General features: G+C 51.0%; 2 protein-coding genes across 5 annotated transcripts in view; both read left to right on the top strand.

The window, feature by feature from the left end:
• The window catches only part of parp1 (poly (ADP-ribose) polymerase 1), a 66,631-nt gene extending 48,563 nt beyond the window's left edge, over window positions 1-18,068 (top strand). The window contains exons 16-23 of one of the 2 annotated variants that reach the window (XM_041188147.1): window positions 219-341; window positions 2,830-2,958; window positions 3,580-3,678; window positions 4,566-4,718; window positions 7,604-7,731; window positions 15,995-16,056; window positions 17,032-17,146; window positions 17,932-18,068. In XM_041188147.1, the coding sequence (XP_041044081.1) occupies window positions 219-341; window positions 2,830-2,958; window positions 3,580-3,678; window positions 4,566-4,718; window positions 7,604-7,731; window positions 15,995-16,056; window positions 17,032-17,146; window positions 17,932-18,013 (891 nt within the window). In that variant the 3' untranslated portion in view covers window positions 18,014-18,068. Of the gene's footprint in view, window positions 1-218; window positions 342-2,829; window positions 2,959-3,579; window positions 3,679-4,565; window positions 4,719-6,247; window positions 6,402-7,603; window positions 7,732-15,994; window positions 16,057-17,031; window positions 17,147-17,931 lie in introns of those variants that run through there. The other variant, XM_041188148.1, reaches the window with a different exon arrangement.
• Window positions 18,069-21,134: 3,066 nt separating this feature from the next.
• Window positions 21,135-23,535, top strand: part of lin9 (lin-9 DREAM MuvB core complex component) — a 96,554-nt gene continuing 94,153 nt past the window's right edge. For 2 of the 3 annotated variants that reach the window (XM_041188894.1, XM_041188893.1), the window contains exon 1: window positions 21,147-21,203. In XM_041188894.1, coding sequence (XP_041044828.1) covers window positions 21,173-21,203 — 31 coding nt within the window. In that variant the 5' untranslated portion in view covers window positions 21,147-21,172. Of the gene's footprint in view, window positions 21,204-23,535 lie in introns of all 3 variants that reach the window. The other variant, XM_041188892.1, reaches the window with a different exon arrangement.

Genomic DNA, 23,535 nt, shown 5'->3' with positions numbered 1-23,535 from the left:
CACACCAAAAGGACCACAAGAAGAAGGCCCGCCATCACCTCAGGGCACCCCAGGCAGGGGGCAATAAATGCATGTCTTGCCAAGCAGCATCCTCATGCCCCAGGCCAAATAAAATGTAAAAGGTGGGAGTCGATTCCTTTTCCCAAAAAAAAATTGCATGATGAGAGAGATAAATCTCTACAGAAGATGGTAAACGTCTATCATTTTGCTGTGTTAAGGTTGTCGCTGGCAATGGGACGGAATCTCAGATACTGGACCTCTCCAATCGCTTCTACACACTCATACCACATGACTTTGGAATGAAGAAACCGCCACTCTTGAATAATGAAGAATATATCCAGGTAACCAGGGTGATAAATAGATTGAGTACAAGTTTTTTTTTTCCAAAATGATGAGGGGTTTTGATTGGAGCAGATGGGGAGGAACAGTTTGCACTGGCAAGGAGGGTCAGTAACCAGAGAACACACATTAAAGATAATTGGCAAAAAGAGCCAGAGACCAAGATGAGAAATATTTTCATGCAGAGTTGTTGTGAATTGAGTGATGGAGACACACTCAATGATGAGGGGGATTGAGACATACGATGATTGAGTGAGAAAGTGGAGTTGAGGTGGAAGGTCGGCCATTGTATGGCAGAGCAGGCTTGAGACATCGAGAGGCCTGATCCTATTCCTAATATTCTAAAAGAGAATTGGGTACGTACTTGATTTGCAGGGCTGTTAGGGAAAAGGCTGGGAAATGAGACTAACAGGATAACTCCGTCAAAGAGCTAGCGCAGTTATGATGAAGGACAAGGGCAGCAAGCGCATGGGAACACCACCACCACCTGCAAGTTCCTCTCCAAGCCACTCATCATCCTGACCTGGAAATATATCACCGTTCCTTCACTGTCGCTGGTTCAAAATCCTGCAGCTCCCTCCCTAACAGCACTGTGGGTGTACCTACAACACATGGACTGCAGTGGTTCAAGAAGGCAGCTCATCACCACCTTCTCAAGGGCAATAAATGCTGGCCTAGTCAACGGTGCCCACATCCCATGAAAGAATTTAAAAATGATGGGCCGAATGGCCTTATCCTGTGCTGTATAATTCTGTGATGCAGTTGGGGTATTTTACTGCTGGGTAAGGTAAGGAGTTGAGACCTTTGTGACTCACTGCTCCCATTGAGAATAATGATGGGTGTGCTGTGTGTAGCTACATCATCGACTTCATACCAAAACAACGTGTGTCCAAGTTTGCTACATGTCACAACCTGGAATAAATTCCCTTTCGTTGCTCCCCCTCCCTGTGCTTGTCCCTTAAACTACAGCCTTGGCAGAAATTGGCACTTCAGTTCTCATCCTCACGATCCCCTTCTGAGTTGAGATTGATCACTTATTACTGAAATATAGGCAGTCATTTCCTTGTCCTTTACTTTGCAGCTACACCTGTTAGACAGCCCCAAACGCAAATTAAACTGGACCATCTGAGAGAGAGAGAGCAGCTCGTTATCATGTTTGTCTGGATTCATAGCCTTGACTGGAGGGGTGAAAGGAGACAGGCTCTGCAGACTTGCAGCATAGCGGGCTCCAGCATGTTTTCCATTTTTGAATTTCTAGAGCCAGTGATTTATTTTTAAACTAAGGTGGGCAGTAGAGTTAGGTGACGCTTTTCCATCCTTGGGTCTGTGCTCTGATGCCCAAAGCGACTCATGGATCCTCTCTCCTTCACGACACACGTTTCCAGAGAGTTGTGATGACCTGGAATACACTGACTGAAATACTGAAGTACTTGGATAAAAACAAAAAACTGCAGATGCTGGAAATCCAAAACAAAAACAGAATGACCTGGAAAAACTCAGCAGGTCTGGCAGCATCGGCGGAGAAGAAAAGAGTGACATTTCAAGTCCTCATGACCCTTCAACAGTTTTGTTGAAGGGTCATGAGGACTCGAAACGTCAACTCTTTTCTTCTCCGCCGATGCTGCCAGACCTGCTGAGTTTTTCCAGGTAATTCTGTTTTTGTACTGAAGTACTTGGAAGGGGGAAAGAGTTGGCTGGAGGGTGGTGGCTAAGACTAATTGGATAGGTCTTTCAAAGAGCGGCACAGGCACGATGGGCCGAATGGCCCCTTCCTATGTTATGGCATTCTATTTTATGAAATATCCAGAGGGGATTTCAGGATCTGGACCAGGTTCATGCCAAGTACAGTCGCAGGCAAAATATAATCTTCAAGACACCAGTGTTTTTTTGCCTATTGGGTCAGTAGCTAACTGTACTGTGTGTTCTGGACAATACAGTTTCAATCTGGGTTTAGCTTAATTGGTTTTGGCTGGGATGGAGATGGGAATAATTAGGTTATATTCAGTAAATGGGAATTGCTCTGTCCTGGTCAGAAAGTCCAGAATGGGATTCGATTGTGATGCTGTAAAAGTTTGAATAACCCACTACTTTTCTATCTCTGCCCCCTCTCTCTCTTTCCCACTCTCCACCCCTCTCTCCCAACCCCAGCTCGGTCTCCCGCCCCCCCAACACTCCTTTTCTCCCTCTCTCTCGTCCCCCAACTCTCTCTCCCCTACCCCCCAACTCACTCTCTCTCTCTCTCTCTCTCCTGTCCTCCAACACACTCTCTCTTACTCCCCCCCCCACCCCAGCTCCCTCTTACTACCCCCCCCCCTCCCGCCGGCAGCTTTCTCTCTCCCTCTCCCTCCCAACCCCCTGCTCTTTCTCCCTTCCCTGTGCCCATAAACACCCCTGCAACCCCAACCATGTCACCACCCATATAACCTGACCTTTTTGAGATCTGTCATTTGGTGCTTTTCTAACCTCGCTGTTTCTTTCTTTGACCTTCAGGCCAAAGTGCAGATGTTGGACAGCCTACTGGACATTGAGGTCGCCTACAGTCTCCTGAAAGGTGGCAAGGAAGATGACGCCAAGAACCCCATCGATGTTAATTACGAGAAGTTGCACACAGACATTCAGGTGACTGGTGCAGCCCTCTCCTTTTAAACCAAATCCCTGTAACTTTCCCCAGCAGCTTCCTGAATCAATGCACCGTTAGCTGAACTGTGCACAGTGGGTGTTCTGAGCTTCAGCAGGTTACTGCAGATAATCTGTGTCCCTGGACTTTGGGTGGAAGGACTGTGAAGTTTTGGATCTGGCTGCAATGTTGATGCGCTCCCCCCCGCAACTCCCCCACCCCCCAGGCCCCCAACACACACACACACACACACACACACACACACACACAACCACTCTGTTAAATATTCTGCTAACGTTCACTGCCGGGATATCAGGCTGGGCCTCACCCTCAACGATAGTCTCTATGTTAAAGAGAGGAAATGGCGGTTTGGGGAGATCATCGTATAATGATGACAGCACTCAGTTGCTGGGCTGTGGCTCCCGCTGTGGAATAATCCCTGAATTATTGTAATTTTGTCATCTTATTTAACACTCCCACGGCAACATTTCCCTTGATCACCATTCCCCTCCCAATTCCCTCCATCATTTCCCAAAGTGATCGCCTGAGAGTTAACCCTGACATTGCTGTATTTGTATTTGTCACTCAATTCATTTCTGCTTTCTGTCAACTCCGTGTCTTAGGTTCTGGACAAGAAAACAGATGAAGCCAAGTTAATAAGAGACTATGTTAAAAACACACACGCTGCTACGCACAACCAGTACGATCTCGAAGTGATGGAGGTGAGTGTGCTAACACTTCACAGACTGATCTCAGCCTGATCTCGGGACAGCACTTGCCGTTTGGAGTTGCCATGGATACATAGCTGTCCCCTTCCGTGGCCTTGGTGGGAGGCCTCTATTAGGGGCCTGCACTGGCTCTATTTTGAGGTCTTCCCAGTAGGTTACCAGACCATTTAGATCTGGGTCCATTCCACTCCAGCTTTTCTTTTTCTCCAGGAGAGAAAGGGAACACCGTTTCTGAATGTCCTCCCTCACACTGCTTAAACCGGTGACATTGAGGTAATCCAAGCGGGGGACCTCAGGCCTGCCCTTGGCATGAGCCCTGGTCTTCTCTTTCAGTACTTCCTTGCTGCAACTCAGATGACAGCAACCTTGTCGATTATGAAATCCAGGCCCTAGTATCACACTTGCTGTCTGGTTTCCCCTCACATCAGTTCTGTGGTGTACGTACATCTACATAAGTGACTCCCCATTGAAACAGAATCTGGAGCTCCCTGATTTGGTGAGTCAGTGCCCCAGGCAGTGGGGAACTCAGCTACACAGACCAGGAGGCTCCCGGGTTTTGATCCCAGGTCGCTCCGGAAGTCCCCTCTGCAGTCAAGTAGCTGGCTAGTCTGGGGAGCTGTGGGAAGAATGAGCAAGAAGTCTGCTCCTTTGGGACAGTGTCAGTTGTGATTCAACACCTTCACAAAAGAATGCTGGAATAAGTTTTGGCTGCAAACTATGTCCTTGTTGTTACACGCTGATATGTATGTCCCCACACATATTGCCAGAGCACCTGTTGCCTGTATTTAGCATGGTCAGTTTTCACCCCTTGGCATGTGTAACATAAAAGTCTGGAATGGGTCAGTTTTCACATTGTGGAGTCGTCTTTTTCCTTTCCGTAGATATTTAAGATTAAGCGTGAAGGGGAAGAACAGCGTTTCGGGCCCTTCAGCGAGCTTCACAACCGCCAGCTACTCTGGCACGGGTCTCGCATCACCAACTTTGCTGGCATCTTGTCACAGGGTCTCCGCATCGCGCCGCCAGAGGCTCCCGTGGTGAGTGAGGGAGGTGGGGAGCAAGCTGTAAATGGTGAAGCAGTCATTCTGATCATGGCTCTTGTGTTTTACTTTCATTGCTGCTATTTATTGATTCTATCAGGTGGGGAGGGAGGTGCAAGGCTCACCACCTACCCCACAGGGTCCAAGATCTTTCATATCCCCCCACCCTCCATTCAGGAACCTGAGTTATAACGTTCCATCCCTCATTATTCAACTGGGGGTGTCAGCCGAGATTGTGTTCCAGTCCCTGGAGTGGGACTTGTCTGAGCCAAGGGCTTGTGAATTCAAGAGTGTTTTCACTGAGCCAGAGCTGTCCCCAGTAGTGGTGGATTTTCAGCTGAACAACTGAACTCATAAAACTGAGGCTGGATCAGCCCCTGTTATTTTTTTTTTAAAACGCCCGACCTTACTTTACGCCCATTTGGTGGAGTTGATTTTGCACATGGGCCGAAAATCTACTCCCAGGATTTGACTAAAGTCACTGGTCTAACTTTTAACATTTTCCAGCGACCTGGTGACTGGGGCTTTGTACGGTGCTCCAGACAAGAGTGTGACGTCAGTGTGTCGTCCACCAAGAAAGCAAACTTCCCTGTGCTCACTAATTAACGTTGTCTCCCTGTCTACTAACACCTCAGTTTTAAAATTCTCATCCTCCTGTCCAAATCCCTCCATGGCAACATCCCCTCCCTAGCTCGGTGATCTCCACCTCTACAGCTGAGATCACTGCATTCTTCCAATTCAGGCCTCTTACACATGCTTTGCCTCCACCATTGGTGGCCATGCTTTCAATTGCCAAGGCCCTAAGCTTTGGAATTCCCTCTATAAACATCTTTTTACTCCTTTTAGATACCCCTCAAAATCCACCAAGCTCACGGTTGGCTGTTCTGATATTTAATTGCATGGCTTAGTAACAAATTATGTTTGCTAATTCATTTGTTGAAGCATCTTAGTAATGTTTTACATTTGTTAAAAGTGCTATATAAATGCAATCTGTTGATATGTACTGTGTCCCTCTGTTAATGCAAACCAGTATCTTACCTGCCTTTCAATTGGGCCTTACACTGATGGGTTTGTAAGATATGCACCCATATAAATTCTCAATCTGGCTCCAGATCTGTGCTCCACATCACTGCTCCATTTCCAACCTGCTTCCCTATTCTGTTGAAGGGTCATTCAGACTCGAAACGTTAACTGTGCTCCTCTCCGCAGATGTTGCCAGACCTGCTCAGTTTTTCCAGGTGTTTTGGATTTCCAGCATCCGCAGTTTTTTGCTTCCCTATTCAGTCAATTGCTCTCCTTCAACTGATTGGACTGTTTTTGCAACCTCCTGGCCCACTTCCCTCCTGGCTCAGAGGGAGGCAACATGGGGCCTCCTCCCAGCTCAGAGGGAGGCAGCATGCGGCCTCCTGGGTTAGAGGCAGTGATGGGTGGGAGGATGTGTTATAATCCCAGATGATACTACTGGACAAGTCAGATCCCAAGGTGGAATCCGGATTGATAGATCCTAACTTTCATTTTTTGTTTAGAAACGTGGAGGGCAGCTCCTGAACAGAGGCATTGGAGTCAGCTGATGAACTTTTAACAAAAGAATAAAACACTTACTAAACAAGAGAAGATGAATTATATTACAACACTCCTTCACCCACAACTATACCTTTACAGATGTATACAGATTTGTAAGGATATCACAAGTCATAAAAGCTATTTTATGCTCTAACGTTCCCAGTAAGTACACAGTCCATGTAAACCAATAGGTGACCTGTGGTCAAGCACCACACTCTGAAATCAAGTGACAGATGCTACCCCAAACAGATGCAATGGGTCTCAATCAAATCACCCCCTGCCACCACCACCACCGCTCCCCCCCCCCCACCACCACCACCCCCCCCCCACCACCACCCCACTCCCACCCCAACCCCCACAGACACTTGTCATACTGTGAGTCATCCAGTCTCATTGAACTCCGTCTTTCACACAAGCGTTTCCAATCTCCACTCTCAAAGAACTCTCTTCAGAATATTCTCCGAAATGACACTTTCTCTCGGACAGCTTCCACAAGGGTCCACCTCCAAGCTTTGAAATTCTCCTTCTGATGTTCCTCTCCCCTGGATCGCCACATGCATTCAAGCTTCCTTCTGTGTACTCCCTCTCCGATATTCAGCCATGCCAACAGAACACTACTGCTTCACATGCCAATTGTCAAGGGTTACAGACTTTCAGCTGCCTCCTTGGATCTTCTGGCTTCTCGCAAGCCTATATTGCCTTAAATCTGCATCCTGTAGCTTTCTCTCTTGAAGCTTGGAGCCTTTCTCTCTGCCCTTTACTTTTAACGTCACTTAACAGGACCTTTTCCGGATTCATGTCCTTCCTTTTGACTAGAAGGTATTCTTGCGACTTTAGTTTTTTCCTTTAGAACCTATTCCCTGGTTTCTGGGACATTCTCCTTCAGTTTTTATTGGAAATCTGCTCTCTCTGCAGTTCCCTCTGCTATGTTCAGCCTCTCTGGAATCCTGACTTCAACTGAACTAAAATTGCTTTTCTGGTATCCTCTGACACTGGACCTCTCTCTGCACCCCTGTTGCTAAGCAACAGCACAGTTTTTCCTACCTTGCGTTTGTTTTAACTTGCCTTCAAGAGTCATAAAATCTCATTAGAATGCAGGCACACAAACAAACCCTTAAACACTCTGTGTTCAATCCAAAATGAAACTAGATCCCAGGTTTCACCCTTAACCCACAAATATACATTAAACTTAAAGATATACCTTGCAGCTAACACACCCAAATACAAATATAACTTACTTAAATATCTCTTATTTTCTAACAGATGTGTGAAGGAGAATGTTCCATCATTGTATTTATCATTCTTTTGCTTCCTAATAGACCGGTTACATGTTCGGTAAAGGCGTCTATTTTGCTGACATGGTCTCCAAAAGTGCAAATTACTGCCACACGTCACAGGCCGAACCTGTGGGGCTCATTCTGTTGGCTGAAGTGGCGTTGGGGAACATGTGAGTAGCAAAGCTGGCTTTCGTTGTCTGTATGTGTGTCAGTTTGTGAAGAATCAATTTGCAATTCATGTCACAGTGATTTGATTTTGGAACTGCAGTAGGCTGCTCAGCTACTCAAACCTGCTCTGCCATTAGTTCTTCACAAATCTGTATCTTCACTCCACTCACCTGTCTTGGTTCCATAATCCTTAGTCCCCTTGCTAATATTAATCTCACTTGTCAAGTTTTCAATTGAGCCCCCGGCCTCAACAGTTTTTTGGGGGGAGAGTGTTCCAGATTTCTACTACCCTTTGTGCGAAGGAGTGCTTCCTGACATCACCCCTGAATAGAGGTTAGAGTCATCCTGGACTTGAAATGTTAATTATTTTCTGTCTGCACAGATGCTGCCAGACCTGCTGAATTTTTCCAGCATTTTCTGTTTTTGTTTCCGAGCAGCCTTGCTCTAATTAAAGATTCTCCCTTTGTGCCCTCGACTCCCCACCAGAGGAATTTGTTCTCTCTATCAACTCCTTTAATCATTTTAAACACCTCAATTGGATCACCCACTAAACTTCAAACCTCAAAGCAGTACAAACCTAGATTATGCAACCTGTGTTTGTACTTTAACTCATCTGGTTCCAGTTAATTCTGTCTAATATATCAATGCTGAGCTGTGATGCCTAGAGCTGAAGGCTCAGTAATGTGAAGCACATCCTGCACTTGGCTGTACAGATTTGGAAGGCCCTGGATACGATCCCTGGTCTTGGCTGAGTTCACTAACCTGAGCCAGGTGCAGTAAAGCCCCTCCCCAAGTCAGCAAGAGGGAAACCAGCTGTAGTCCTGCTCCTAGTCACCATCCACAGCCCTGGCTGGAGCGCAGGCGTAAGTCTTGCACTGTACACACAGCCTGGAGAAAAATAAATACAGAAGAGCTAGACTACTCAAGCTCATTTATTTAATTTAACAGGAAGTGATTCAGGGGGGAAAAAAAGTAGTTTCATAAAATACTTGAAACTGTGAAAATACTTTAAACAAGTGGAGACAGGTCCCAGCCAGTAAAAGACACATTTCAAGAGGTTCTCACTCAGCAGGAGGGCGATTGACATTTATGATTGGCATTCTTCTTTTCTCAGTCTGAACGCAGGTCCGACCCACAGGGTCAGAACCTCCACCATGGGCAGGGTAAGGAGGCAGGTCCCAAATCCACCCCAGCCAGAAAGGGGGATTGAACCCCGTGCTGTTAGCACCAATCTGATCCGCACTGGCTGTCCAGCCGACCAGCCTCCCCAGGAGGCCAAGTTGCTGTGGCAACATGTACTTTTGCATGCATCTTGTAGTCTCGAAGCTATGGATAGTGATGGTAGAGGCTCCAATTACTTTCCAGCACATGGCTGACGAGGAATCTCTCCTCTTACGGCCTACCATTGGCGTATTTTGGAAGGATTTACAAGCTGATACCGAACCTGTTTGGCCACAATATGAGCACACCTTCCTTTGCTATTAAGTCCCAGAGTGGGACTTGAATCTGGAGCTCCTGGCTCAGAGGCAGGGATGCTACCCACTGCTCCGCAAGACCTCCTTTGCAGTAGGTTAGAATAGGAGGCGGTGAGGACCCTGGAATTGACAGTGCAGTAGTTTGGGGGAACTAGAGAATATACCAACGTGGCGTAAAGTAGTTAGCTCCAGTGTGGAGCTAGGACTGAGGTGGGAGTTGGTAGCTGCAGTGTGGAGCTAGGACTGAGGTGGGAGTTGATGGCTCCAGTGCGGAGCTAGGACTGAGGTGAGAGTTGGTAGCTCCAGTGTGGAGCTAGGACTGAGGTGGGAGTTGGTAGCTGCAGTGTGGAGCTAGCACTGAGGTGGGAGTTGGTAGCTCCAGTGCGGAGCTAGGACTGAGGTGGGAGTTGGTAGCTGCAGTGTGGAGCTAGGACTGAGGTGGGAGTTGATGGCTCCAGTGCGGAGCTAGGACTGAGGTGGGAGTTGGTAGCTCCAGTGTGGAGCTAGCACTGAGGTGGGAGTTGGTAGCTCCAGTGCGGAGCTAGGACTGAGGTGAGAGTTGGTAGCTCCAGTGCGGAGCTAGGACTGAGGTGGGAGTTGGTAGCTCCAGTGTGGAGCTAGGACTGAGGTGGGAGTTGGTAGCTCCAGTGCGGAGCTAGGACTGAGGTGGGAGTTGGTAGCTCCAGTGCGGAGCTAGGACTGAGGTGGGAGTTGGTAGCTCCAGTGCGGAGCTAGGACTGAGGTGGGAGTTGGTAGCTCCAGTGCGGAGCTAGGACTGAGGTGGGAGTTGGTAGCTGCAGTGTGGAGCTAGGACTGAGGTGGGAGTTGGTAGCTCCAGTGCGGAGCTAGGACTGAGGTGGGAGTTGGTAGCTCCAGTGCGGAACTAGGACTGAGGTGGGAGTTGGTAGCTCCAGTGTGGAGCTAGGACTGAGGTGGGAGTTGGTAGCTCCAGTGTGGAGCTAGGACTGAGGTGGGAGTTGGTAGCTCCAGTGTGGAGCTAGGACTGAGGTGGGAGTTGGTCGCTCCAGTGCGGAGCTAGGACTGAGGTGGGAGTTGGTAGCTCCAGTGCGGAGCTAGGACTGAGGTGGGAATTGGTAGCTCCAGTGCGGAGCTAGGACTGAGGTGAGAGTTGGTAGCTCCAGTGTGGAGCTAGGACTGAGGTGGGAGTTGGTAGCTCCAGTGCGGAGCTAGGACTGAGGTGGGAGTTGGTAGCTCCAGTGCGGAGCTAGGACTGAGGTGGGAGTTGGTAGCTCCAGTGCGGAGCTAGGACTGAGGTGGGAGTTGGTAGCTCCAGTGTGGAGCTAGGACTGAGGTGGGAGTTGGTAGCTCCAGTGCGGAGCTAGGACTGAGGTGGGAGTTGGTAGCTCCAGTGCGGAACTAGGACTGAGGTGGGAGTTGGTAGCTCCAGTGTGGAGCTAGGACTGAGGTGGGAGTTGGTAGCTCCAGTGCGGAGCTAGGACTGAGGTGGGAGTTGGTAGCTCCAGTGTGGAGCTAGGACTGAGGTGGGAGTTGGTAGCTCCAGTGCGGAGCTAGGACTGAGGTGGGAGTTGGTAGCTCCAGTGCGGAGCTAGGACTGAGGTGGGAGTTGGTAGCTCCAGTGCGGAGCTAGGACTGAGGTGGGAGTTGGTAGCTCCAGTGTGGAGCTAGGACTGAGGTGGGAGTTGGTAGCTGCAGTGTGGAGCTAGGACTGAGGTGGGAGTTGGTAGCTCCAGTGTGGAGCTAGGACTGAGGTGGGAGTTGGTAGCTGCAGTGTGGAGCTAGGACTGAGGTGGGAATTGGTAGCTGCAGTGTGGAGCTAGGACTGAGGTGGGAGTTGGTAGCTCCAGTGTGGAGCTAGGACTGAGGTGGGAGTTGGTAACTGCAGTGTGGAGCTAGGACTGAGGTGGGAGTTGGTAGCTCCAGTGTGGAGCTAGGACTGAGGTGGGAGTTGGTAGCTCCAGTGCGGAGCTAGGACTGAGGTGGGAATTGGTAGCTCCAGTGTGGAGCTAGGACTGAGGTGGGAGTTGGTAGCTCCAGTGTGGAGCTAGGACTGAGGTGGGAGTTGGTAGCTCCAGTGCGGAGCTAGGACTGAGGTGGGAGTTGGTAGCTCCAGTGTGGAGCTAGGACTGAGGTGGGAGTTGGTAGCTCCAGTGCGGAACTAGGACTGAGGTGGGAGTTGATGGCTCCAGTGTGGAGCTAGGACTGAGGTGGGAGTTGGTAGCTCCAGTGCGGAGCTAGGACTGAGGTGGGAGTTGATGGCTCCAGTGTGGAGCTAGGACTGAGGTGGGAGTTGGTAGCTCCAGTGCGGAGCTAGGACTGAGGTGGGAGTTGGTAGCTCCAGTGCGGAGCTAGGACTGAGGTGGGAGTTAGTAGCTCCAGTGCGGAGCTAGGACTGAGGTGGGAGTTGGTAGCTCCAGTGTGGAGCTAGGACTGAGGTGGGAGTTGGTAGCTCCAGTGCGGAGCTAGGACTGAGGTGGGAGTTGGTAGCTCCAGTGCGGAGCTAGGACTGAGGTGGGAGTTGGTAGCTCCAGTGCGGAGCTAGGACTGAGGTGGGAGTTGGTAGCTCCAGTGCGGAGCTAGGACTGAGGTGGGAGTTGGTAGCTCCAGTGCGGAGCTAGGACTGAGGTGGGAGTTGGTAGCTCCAGTGCGGAGCTAGGACTGAGGTGGGAGTTGGTAGCTCCAGTGCGGAGCTAGGACTGAGGTGGGAGTTGGTAGCTCCAGTGCGGAACTAGGACTGAGGTGGGAGTTGATGGCTCCAGTGCGGAGCTAGGACTGAGGTGGGAGTTGATGGCTCCAGTGTGGAGCTAGGACTGAGGTGGGAATTGGTAGCTCCAGTGCGGAGCTAGGACTGAGGTGGGAGTTGGTAGCTCCAGTGCGGAACTAGGACTGAGGTGGGAGTTGGTAGCTCCAGTGCGGAGCTAGGACTGAGGTGGGAGTTGGTAGCTGCAGTGTGGAGCTAGGACTGAGGTGGGAGTTGGTAGCTCCAGTGCGGAACTAGGACTGAGTTGGGAGTTGGTAGCTCCAGTGTGGAGCTAGGACTGAGGTGGGAGTTGGTAGCTGCAGTGTGGAGCTAGGACTGAGGTGGGAGTTGATGGCTCCAGTGTGGAGCTAGGACTGAGGTGGGAGTTGGTAGCTCCAGTGCGGAGCTAACACTGAGGTGGGAGTTGATGGCTCCAGTGTGGAGCTAGGACTGAGGTGGGAATTGGTAGCTCCAGTGCGGAGCTAGGACTGAGGTGGGAGTTGGTAGCTCCAGTGCGGAGCTAGGACTGAGGTGGGAATTGGTAGCTCCAGTGCGGAGCTAGGACTGAGGTGGGAGTTGGTAGCTCCAGTGCGGAGCTAGGACTGAGGTGGGAGTTGGTAGCTCCAGTGCGGAGCTAGGACTGAGGTGGGAGTTGGTAGCTCCAGTGCGGAGCTAGGACTGAGGTGGGAGTTGGTAGCTCCAGTGCGGAGCTAGGACTGAGGTGGGAGTTGGTAGCTCCAGTGCGGAGCTAGGACTGAGGTGGGAATTGGTAGCTCCAGTGCGGAGCTAGGACTGAGGTGGGAGTTGGTAGCTCCAGTGCGGAGCTAGGACTGAGGTGGGAGTTGGTAGCTCCAGTGCGGAGCTAGGACTGAGGTGGGAGTTGGTAGCTCCAGTGCGGAGCTAGGACTGAGGTGGGAGTTGGTAGCTCCAGTGCGGAGCTAGGACTGAGGTGGGAGTTGGTAGCTCCAGTGCGGAGCTAGGACTGAGGTGGGAGTTGGTAGCTCCAGTGCGGAGCTAGGACTGAGGTGGGAGTTAGTAGCTCCAGTGCGGAGCTAGGACTGAGGTGGGAGTTGGTAGCTCCAGTGCGGAACTAGGACTGAGGTGGGAGTTGATGGCTCCAGTGCGGAGCTAGGACTGAGGTGGGAGTTGATGGCTCCAGTGTGGAGCTAGGACTGAGGTGGGAGTTGGTAGCTCCAGTGCGGAGCTAGGACTGAGGTGGGAGTTGATGGCTCCAGTGTGGAGCTAGGACTGAGGTGGGAGTTGGTAGCTCCAGTGCGGAGCTAACACTGAGGTGGGAGTTGATGGCTCCAGTGTGGAGCTAGGACTGAGGTGGGAATTGGTAGCTCCAGTGCGGAGCTAGGACTGAGGTGGGAGTTGGTAGCTCCAGTGTGGAGCTAGGACTGAGGTGGGAGTTGGTAGCTCCAGTGCGGAGCTAGGACTGAGGTGGGAGTTGGTAGCTCCAGTGCGGAGCTAGGACTGAGGTGGGAGTTGGTAGCTCCAGTGTGGAGCTAGGACTGAGGTGGGAGTTGGTAGCTCCAGTGTGGAGCTAGGACTGAGGTAGGAGTTGATGGCTCCAGTGCGGAGCTAGGACTGAGGTGGGAGTTGGTAGCTCCAGTGTGGAGCTAGGACTGAGGTGGGAGTTGGTAGCTCCAGTGTGGAGCTAGGACTGAGGTAGGAGTTGGTAGCTCCAGTGCGGAGCTAGGACTGAGGTGGGAGTTGGTAGCTCCAGTGCGGAGCTAGGACTGAGGTGGGAGTTGGTAGCTCCAGTGTGGAGCTAGGACTGAGGTGAGAGTTGGTAGCTCCAGTGTGGAACTAGGACTGAGGTGGGAGTTGGTAGCTCCAGTGCGGAGCTAGGACTGAGGTGGGAGTTGGTAGCTGCAGTGTGGAGCTAGGACTGAGGTGGGAGTTGGTAGCTGCAGTGTGGAGCTAGGACTGAGGTGGGAGTTGATGGCTCCAGTGCGGCGCTAGGACTGAGGTGGGAGTTGGTAGCTCCAGTGCGGAGCTAGGACTGAGGTGGGAGTTGGTAGCTCCAGTGTGGAACTAGGACTGAGGTGGGAGTTGGTAGCTCCAGTGCGGAGCTAGGACTGAGGTGGGAGTTGGTAGCTCCAGTGCGGAGCTAGGACTGAGGTGGGAGTTGGTAGCTCCAGTGCGGAGCTAGGACTGAGGTAGGAGTTGGTAGCTCCAGTGCGGAGCTAACACTGAGGTGGGAGTTGGTAGCTCCAGTGCGGAGCTAGCACTGAGGTGTGAGTTGGTAGCTCCAGTGTGGAGCTAGGACTGAGGTGGGAGTTGGTAGCTCCAGTGCGGAGCTAGGACTGAGGTAGGAGTTGGTAGCTCCAGTGCGGAGCTAACACTGAGGTGGGAGTTGGTAGCTCCAGTGCGGAGCTAGGACTGAGGTGGGAGTTGGTAGCTCCAGTGTGGAGCTAGGACTGAGGTGGGAGTTGGTAGCTCCAGTGCGGAGCTAGGACTGAGGTGGGAGTTGGTAGCTCCAGTGCGGAGCTAGGACTGAGGTGGGAGTTGGTAGCTCCAGTGCGGAGCTAGGACTGAGGTGGGAGTTGGTAGCTCCAGTGTGGAGCTAGGACTGAGGTGGGAGTTGGTAGCTCCAGTGTGGAGCTAGGACTGAGGTGGGAGTTGGTAGCTCCAGTGCGGAGCTAGGACTGAGGTGGGAGTTGATGGCTCCAGTGCGGAGCTAGGACTGAGGTGGGAGTTGGTAGCTCCAGTGCGGAACTAGGACTGAGGTGGGAGTTGGTAGCTCCAGTGCGGAGCTAGGACTGAGGTGGGAGTTAGTAGCTCCAGTGTGGAGCTAGGACTGAGGTGGGAGTTGGTAGCTCCAGTGTGGAGCTAGGACTGAGGTGGGAGTTGGTAGCTCCAGTGCGGAGCTAGGACTGAGGTGGGAGTTGGTAGCTCCAGTGTGGAACTAGGACTGAGGTGGGAGTTGGTAGCTCCAGTGTGGAGCTAGGACTGAGGTAGGAGTTGGTAGCTCCAGTGCGGAGCTAGGACTGAGGTAGGAGTTGGTAGCTCCAGTGCGGAGCTAGGACTGAGGTGGGAGTTGGTAGCTCCAGTGCGGAGCTAGGACTGAGGTGGGAGTTGGTAGCTCCAGTGCGGAGCTAACACTGAGGTGGGAGTTGGTAGCTCCAGTGCGGAGCTAGGACTGAGGTGGGAGTTGGTAGCTCCAGTGTGGAGCTAGGACTGAGGTGGGAGTTGATGGCTCCAGTGTGGAGCTAGGACTGAGGTGGGAGTTGGTAGCTCCAGTGCGGAGCTAGGACTGAGGTGGGAGTTGGTAGCTCCAGTGCGGAACTAGGACTGAGGTGGGAGTTGATAGCTCCAGTGCAGAACTAGGACTGAGGTGGGAGTTGGTAGCTCCAGTGCGGAGCTAGGACTGAGGTGGGAGTTGGTAGCTCCAGTGCGGAGCTAGGACTGAGGTGGGAATTGGTAGCTCCAGTGTGGAGCTAGGACTGAGGTGGGAGTTGGTAGCTCCAGTGCGGAGCTAGGACTGAGGTGGGAGTTGGTAGCTGCAGTGTGGAGCTAGGACTGAGGTGGGAGTTGGTAGCTCCAGTGTGGAGCTAGGACTGAGGTGGGAGTTGGTAGCTCCAGTGTGGAGCTAGGACTGAGGTGGGAGTTGGTAGCTCCAGTGCGGAGCTAGCACTGAGGTGGGAGTTGGTAGCTCCAGTGTGGAGCTAGGACTGAGGTGGGAGTTGGTAGCTCCAGTGTGGAACTAGGACTGAGGTGGGAGTTGGTAGCTCCTGTGCAGAACTAGGACTGAGGTGGGAATTGGTAGCTCTAGTACGGAACTAGGACTGAGATAGGAGTTGGTAGCTCCAGTGTGGAGCTAGGACTGCGGTGGGAGTTGGTAGCTCCAGTGCGGAGCTAGGACTGAGGTGGGTGTTGGTAGCTCCAGTGTGGAACTAGGACCAAGATTGGATTGGCACCTACTTTGTGGAGCTCACTTTGGGATTGCAGTTCGTAGCTTCCTACTGTGATGAAATTCTAACTTTTCTATTGAACTGATGGGCACAGTTCAAAGTCCAGTGCTGTTCGCAAGGGCAGTTAGTGTCTAATATTGTGTTTTCACAGGCATGAGTTGAAACGAGCAAATCATATTACAAAACTACCGAAAGGCAAGCACAGTGTGAAAGGTAAGTACAGTATGAAGGATGAGCATGGCGCGAAGGGTGCATTCTGTTCCATGATATAATGAAGCTGAGTGTGAAGGAATTCTTCCCAGTGTGTTGGGGTGAGATAAATGACGCACTGGGATATCACCACTCATTGTTATACCTCGTCCCTGGCATTCACTCTGCCTTGGTTCTTGGGGTTTCCTTCCTCACCCCCTCCCCCAGCCTCAGAGTGCCAATTTGCCAGTGTCTTCCCCACTGAAGGAAGCTATCTGGAACTGTTTGGTAGCAATCCCATCCAAGTCACAAGTTGGAGGGTTTGAATTCCTCTCCAGACATTCCCAGCCAGGGGAGACCAGAACTCAGGCTTTGAAGTCTGCATTGATGCCCAGTGGGGTTGGGTTGTGGGAGTGGGGTGGTGGGGGCGGGGGGCTGGTCCTCCTGTCTGGTGGGTGTGTGTGTGGCCCCACCCTTTCGCAGCCCATAAAGCCCTCCCAGCATACAGGACTGAGCTGTAGGTTGACTTGAAAGGAGAGCTCACACTGTGACTGTTAAGACCGTCGATTCTTCCACTCCTGCACTCCGTTCTCTGAGGGAAGAACACAGAGACTTGGAATCAGTATCAATATCTCCATCCCTTTCCAGTTTGTGTGCGATGATCCCGCACAGGTTGGAGTGTTTCCTCTAGAGGGAGACCAGGAAGAATTTGTACTTGTTTCTGATGCTGGGCTTTGGTCGCAGGGACGGGTCTGAGGGCCAATTGATGATGTTGATGGAGGGGACGATGTGGAACCAGATGGCTTTGGGTCCTGAGGCCCCACTCTCCAATTTAAGGTGATGGCAGTAGCTAGGGGAGGGAGGTTGGGGGGGTGGTAGCAGTTTACAAGGGGCTAGCTTCAATTCCCTGTTAGCTGCTGGGGACTGGGCAAAGAGCGTCAGGCTGGCTAGGAATATCACTGCATCTCCGAGAAAACTGTGCTTCCTGTTTCTTCACAGGCGTTGGGAAGACAGCTCCAGATCCTGATGCCACCATCAAGATGGATGGAGTGGACGTTCCACTGGGGAAAGGCGTCCAAACACAAGTCACAGACTCCAGCTTGTTGTACAACGAGTATCCTTCTCTGTGTGGGAGCAGTGCGGGCACTTTCAAACTAACCAGGCCTGTGGTACTGCAACCCTGCTGTCCAGGTTGGGGAAGGGGCCACAAGTTGATGCGTTTTTGTTTCAAACAGGCTGCCGACCTTTCACTTCTGACACCTGAACCAAATTCAAGGGGAGACTTGATGGGAAGCTGGCCTTGCTCTAATGGATGAGAGCCCAATGAGAAATGGACTTGGATCCAATTGGACTCTCGAAGAGAGCTGCTGCTACAAGCTGGTCTATGGGACTTAAGTGGGTGAGGAACCCCACTCCCCATCCCCCATGCTCACCTCCACGCATACAGGCAAGAGCTGGGCACACCTTGCTTATCCCAACAGTTAGTGGAAGGGGCTTCCTTAGAGCAATACAGAGCAGAAGGAGGCCATTTGGCCCATCCTATCTGTGCCTACCCTGTGCAAGAACCCTTCTGCGCACTCAATATTTAGCCAAGGCAGGGCTCAGCCCCTCTCTGCATTCACCAGCCAAGATCCCCAACACACGACTCTCACAGTGAACCTCACTGTGTGCTAACTGGCTGAGATGACCTCCACACACTACGCCCTCACTGGCTAAGACACCCAACATCCACTGGCTGAGACTCAGTCTTTCAACACTTGCTGATGTGTCTAGTGAAGAACAGACCACAGGTGAAGCTGTACCACAGGGTGAGTCAGCCAGCGATGGGACAAATGTGGGAGGGGAAGCACGGTTGTTTCACTGGGGTGTGGTTTTCTACCTTAACTCATGACCTTTCAGGTACATTGTCTATGATGTGGCCCAGGTGAACATGAAGTACCTGCTGAAACTGAACTTCAAGTACAAAAGCTCGCTGTGGTGAACACTCCACCTCCCACTAAATAAATCCCACCATTCGCAAAGTCAGGTTATAGGAAGAACCAAGGTTAGGGGGCAGCAACAGGGACAAGATCAGAGCTGGCATTCTCATACTCAGCTGGGCAGTGGCCTGGGGGAGGGGGAGGCTTTGGGTGAAGGTGGGGGAGAAATAACACCCACCCCCCCCTCCCCATATTACAAACTGACAAAAGCCATAAATGAGGATGATTGTTATTTAGAGTTTTTTTAAGTGCAAGTTGACTACTCTGGGGGAGGGGTTTGATTGAGCGTTAAAATGGCTGTTAATTTTATTTAGTAAGTGAAGTGGCTTAACTGACAGTTGGAAAGCATTTGGTTTACTTGTGAGAAACCTTTGTTGCGAGATGGGAGGGAAAAGAGAGGTAGGGGATAGCGATCCCTACCAACCCTAAAGGCTGACAGACCCAGGGCTGTATAGTTTTTTTTGTATTTGCTACCACCTTCTCTTCATTGAAAAGGTGATTCTATTTCTCTTTCACTTCAGCCATCCCTTCAGCATTTTCTTTTTCCATTTTATATTATGTGAGGAATAAAGGATAGCTTAAAAAAATAACCTTGCGTCTGTGTTTATTATAATGCTAGAATAATTAGTTGTACCTTCGAGTTGTTCTTCATTCTAACAGTGTGGTAAAGCTGGCAATTTATTGCCTGTCCTTCGGTGTCAGTAGTCCGGTAGCATTCTCGCCCGAGTCAGAAGATCATAGGTTCAAGTCCCACTCCAGGACTTGAGCCCATAATCCAGACTGACACTCCCAGTGCACTACTTGGGGAGTGCTGTGTTGCCAGAGGTGCCGTCCTTCCATTGGGATGTTAAACCTAGGCCTCAAGTGGTGTGCACAAATGGGTTGCTGCCTTTCCTACACTGCGACTGTTCAAATGCAATTCATTGAGTGTGAAGAGCCCTGCGGTGGCCTGACATTGTGAAACAACTTGTAAAATCCTCCAGCAGAGATGGCGGCCATTCCACGATTTGAGCTTGGGAAACCCACTGCACACTGCAAGCTAAGTCAACCGCACAAGCCACGAGCTGGGAATGGAGCAAAGGAATACTTGGTTATTCATCCGCCATGATGAAGGGGTGGGCGTAACCATCATGAGCTTCCGACATTGCATGGAATTGGGATCTTCACAAATGAGGTTAACCACTCAGCCCAAACATGTAACAGCAGAGGGCGAGCTGACCCAGAGAAATGCTTAATTAGTGCCTCCGAGGAGTGTGAAGACCTAAGCTCATCTCTTGACCGTGGGGATCACTGTTATTATCACAGGGGGGAGTGCAGCTGTCAACTTGTATTGTCCCATGGTAAGTTAATTAGGTATTCTCTGGCCAAGAGTGAGGGTCATTTGTGGTTACTTAACTGTTTGACTTGTTTTTTTTAAAAAAAAATTCATTTTCCATTTACCTCAGAGAAGATCTGGCTCATAATTTAAACTTTTTGTCCCTTGCTTTAAGTAGCTTTAAGACAGCCTGTGAGATGTTTTTCTGTACATGGTATCTTTTATATTTGATTGCTGGAATCCTAAGCGCAGTAGGGAAGACCATTCAGCCCATTCTCTCCCTCATGGATGGTTCCCTTTTTTTGGATACAGATTCCGCCATTTAACACTGACTGCAAACATTCGAGGAACGACAGACTGGGAAAGATTTATGCTAGCCTTGATCAATGTTCCCAGGTACTGACCCCTTTTACAAGGAGACCTCTGCTTCTGTATCCCAATAAGTATATAATTCAGCTGGTTTATTAGGCAAATGGTACAAAACTTTCAGGTAGAGACATTAAACTGAGGCTTTTGTCCCCTAAAGCAATGTTAAAAGATCCCATGGCACTATTAGAGCAGGGAATTCTCTGTTGGCCAGCATTTAACCCTCAACCAACATAATTAAAAATAGGTTATCTGACCATTATCATATTGTTATTTGTGGGAGATTGCTGTGTGCAAATTGACTGCTGTGTTTCCTACGTTACAACAGTGACAACAATGTCATTGGCTGCAAATTGCCTTGGGACATCCTGAGCAGATGAAAGGTGCTATATAAATGTCTGTCTTTAACCATTTGACCTTTCTGCTAAAGTCAGTTACTTTAGCGCTGTTTATAACAAGGACATTTTGGACATCCTGAGGCTGTGTAAAGATATTTAATTATAAGTCTGTTTTCCCTCATTTGTGGAGTGTCACAGGCCAGGAGGTGGCACTACGGTGACACACTAGTGACAGGCTGGCAATGTTGATGCACTTTGGCTTCTCCAACCTGATTGAAGTCCACTAACTCAGCATTGGCCAGGGATCAAAACCTGGTTTGTTCAGTCCCGCTGTCCCTCCCCCATCCCGTTTATACCACCTCAGGATGGCCCCAATTCCCTCCCATGCCACCTATGTTGGGTCTGTTTTGTCAGTGGGTTGGTGGTGATAGTGTCTGAGACTAGTGGTAATGTATGATTCCCCAATTTTGGCTAGTAAGCAAGACTGTGGAGTCCACAAGGCCAGGTGTGCCATTGTTATTTCTGGTGGTACTTTTTTGTACTCAGCTTGTTTGACAGTCTGGATGCAGGTAAGGATGGCAGATTCCTTTCTCTAAAGGGACCAGATGGGTTGAGGAGCAGTAGCTTCTTTGGCAATTCACCCATGTCCCCAGAGATGACCACCCGGCCTTGGTGTCTGGGTTTAATTGAATTTAGATTTGGGATTTGAACCCATGTCCCCGGATCCTCTGCCTCTCCAGTCCAGTGACGTGACCACAAGGTCTGGGTTTCATTGAAACAGAAAATGCTGGAGAAACCTTTCGGGTCTCAAAACGAACGCTGTTTTCCCCTCCTCCACCTGTGCTGTTAGACCTGAATTTTTTTCCAGCATTTTGATCTGTTCGATTTCCATCCGCAGTATTTTGCTTTAATTGAATTTAGATACCCCTGTACCCTACCCAGCCCCAGTGACATGACCACCAGGCCTGGGGTTGAATTGAATCTAGGAGTGGGATTTGAACCCGTGTCCCCCAAGAGCCTCTGGCTCTCCAGCCCCAGTGACATGACCACTAGGCCACGGTGTCTGGGGTTTTGTTTCTGCCGCCCTGGCGGACCCACAATGCCGCGCGGCTCCCTTTGAAAAGCGGCGCGGCCGATTCAAGATGGCGGAGGTGGAGGAGCTGCCGGATGAGAGTGAGTCCGGGGACGGGAATGAAGAGCCGGCAGCCCGGGGAGTGGGAGTGGGGGTGGGGGGGCTGAACCAGACACGGGGACCCGGCCTGAGGGGAGCGGACAGCGAGGAGCCACCTCCTCTTTGCAACCCCCCACCCCCCTCACCCTCACTCCCCACACCCCCCCCCCCCCCCCCCCTTCCCCTCCCCCGGTGGTGTTGGGGAGCTTGTCTAAGTTGTTGCCGCTGCTGCCGCCGGCTGGTCCTCCGCTACCTGCTGTCCTTCTCTCTCCCCCCCCACCCCATAGGCGGTGGGTGTGTGGGGTGGGGGGGGGGGGGGGGGAGAGAGAGAGAGGGACAGGGATCCGCCTGATGAGGCCGAGGAGCCGGCACTGACAGGCCGGCCAGCCGGGCCGAGCCGAGGCGAGCCGAGCCAGGCTGGACTGGGCCGGGCCGGGCCGGGCCGGGCGTTCACCTCTGCCGCAGACCGGGACAGCGAGCTGGAGTGGAGGCGGCCCTGGGGCTGCCTGAGGATGGGCGGCCGGCCGGCCGGCTGTCAGGCTCAGGCTCCCCCCCACCCCGCCCCGCCCCCAGCCCGGGTCTCTACCCGCATCCCCACCTCTCCTCGGGGGTCAGTGCCCAGGACAGACAGAGACATTTGGGGAGGGGAGGAGGGGGGACTGGGTCCCTGGTTAGAAAATATAAATCACAGCAGAAGCTGTGGTTGGGGTTGGGGTTGGGGTTGGGGGGGGGGGGGGGGGGGGGCGGTGGAAATCACCTTCAACACACTCCCACTGCTGGAAGAAAAGTTGTGATATTTATTTAAATTTGGGGTTGAATTTGGTTCCTGTTTTTAATGTCTGTATTTATATAATAAGTTATTTGACAGTGTAACTTAATACTGCTTTGTTCTGCTTTGCCAGAAGTCCTAAGGTTGCAGGTAATTTGGTCAGACTGATTCTTGGGTTCCCTGTTGTTCTCATTGGGGTTTCCTGGACATGTTCCCAGTGTTTGGGCATTTGGTGGCTACGGGTGTTGCAAGCAGGCTTGAGGGGCTGAATGGCCTGTTACTGTTATTCCACTGTACTCCTGGCTGGTTTCCCTGCATTCCATCTTACGTAAGCTTGAGGTCATCCAAAACTCTGCTGCCCATTCTTAAGTCTGACCAAGGTCTGTTCTGTTGTTATCCCTGTGCTAGTTGATCTAAGTTGGCTCCCAGTTAAGTAATGCTTTAATTTTACTTGTTTTCAAATCCCTCCATGGCCCCACAACCTTAAGATATCCGCACTCCATTAATTCTGACCTCTTGAACATTCTTGATGTTAACCCCTCCCATATTGGCAGTTGTGCATTCAATTGCCCAGGCCAATTTTTTAAAATTCTTTCACAGGCTGTGGGTGTTGCTGGCTAGGCCAGCATTTGTTTTTCTAATTTCTAATTGCCTCAAGCTCTAGAATACCCTCGATAAACCTCTTTATTGCCCTTTCCTGCTTTAAGGTGAAGTAAGAGTGACTGCCCTTGACATCAAGGAAGTATTTGACTGTGTGGCATCAAGGAGCCCTAGCAAAACTGAAGTCAGTGGGAACCAAGGGGAAATCTCTCCATTGGTTGGAGTCATACCTAGCACAAAGTAAGATAGTTGAGGTCAATCATCCCAGTCCCAGGAGTTCTCCAGAGTATTGTCCTTGGCCCAACCATCTTTAGCTACTTGATCAGTGAGCTTCCCTCCATCATAAGGCCAGAAGTGGGGATGTTCGCTGATGTTTGCAAAATGTTCACCATTCACGACTCTTCAGATGTTGCATATGGACACAGACTGCTTCAGTAAGACCTGGACAATATTCAGGCTTGAGCTGATAAATAACAAATAACTCATGTCACAGAAGTGCCAATTCCAACAAGAGAGAATCTAACCATCACCCCATGACATTCTGCCATTACCATCATTGAATCCCCCTCTGTCAACGCCCTGGGGGTTAACATTGGCCAGAAACCAAACTGGAATAGCCATATAAATACTGTGGCTACAAGAGCAGGTCAGAGGCTGGGAATTCTGTGGATTGTAACTCGCCTCCTGGTTCTCCAAAGTCTGTCCACCATCTACAAGGCACAAGTCAGGAGTGTGATGGAATACTCTCCACTTGCCTGAATGAGTGCAGCTCCAACAGCACTCACGAAGCTCAATACCACCGAGGACAAAGCAGCCCACTCTATTGGCACCTCATTCACCACCTTCAAAGTTTCACTGCCTCCATCACTGATGCACAGTGGCAGCAGTGTGCACCATCTACAAGACACACTGCAGCAACACACCAATGCTCCTTCAGCAGCACCTTCCAAACCCATGACCACTAC

This window comes from Carcharodon carcharias, chromosome 5, assembly GCF_017639515.1.
Source record: "Carcharodon carcharias isolate sCarCar2 chromosome 5, sCarCar2.pri, whole genome shotgun sequence".
Classification (NCBI taxonomy): domain Eukaryota; kingdom Metazoa; phylum Chordata; class Chondrichthyes; order Lamniformes; family Lamnidae; genus Carcharodon; species Carcharodon carcharias.
The sequence above is the reverse complement of the archived record's forward strand: the minus strand, read 5'-3'. Positions and strand labels throughout refer to the sequence as shown.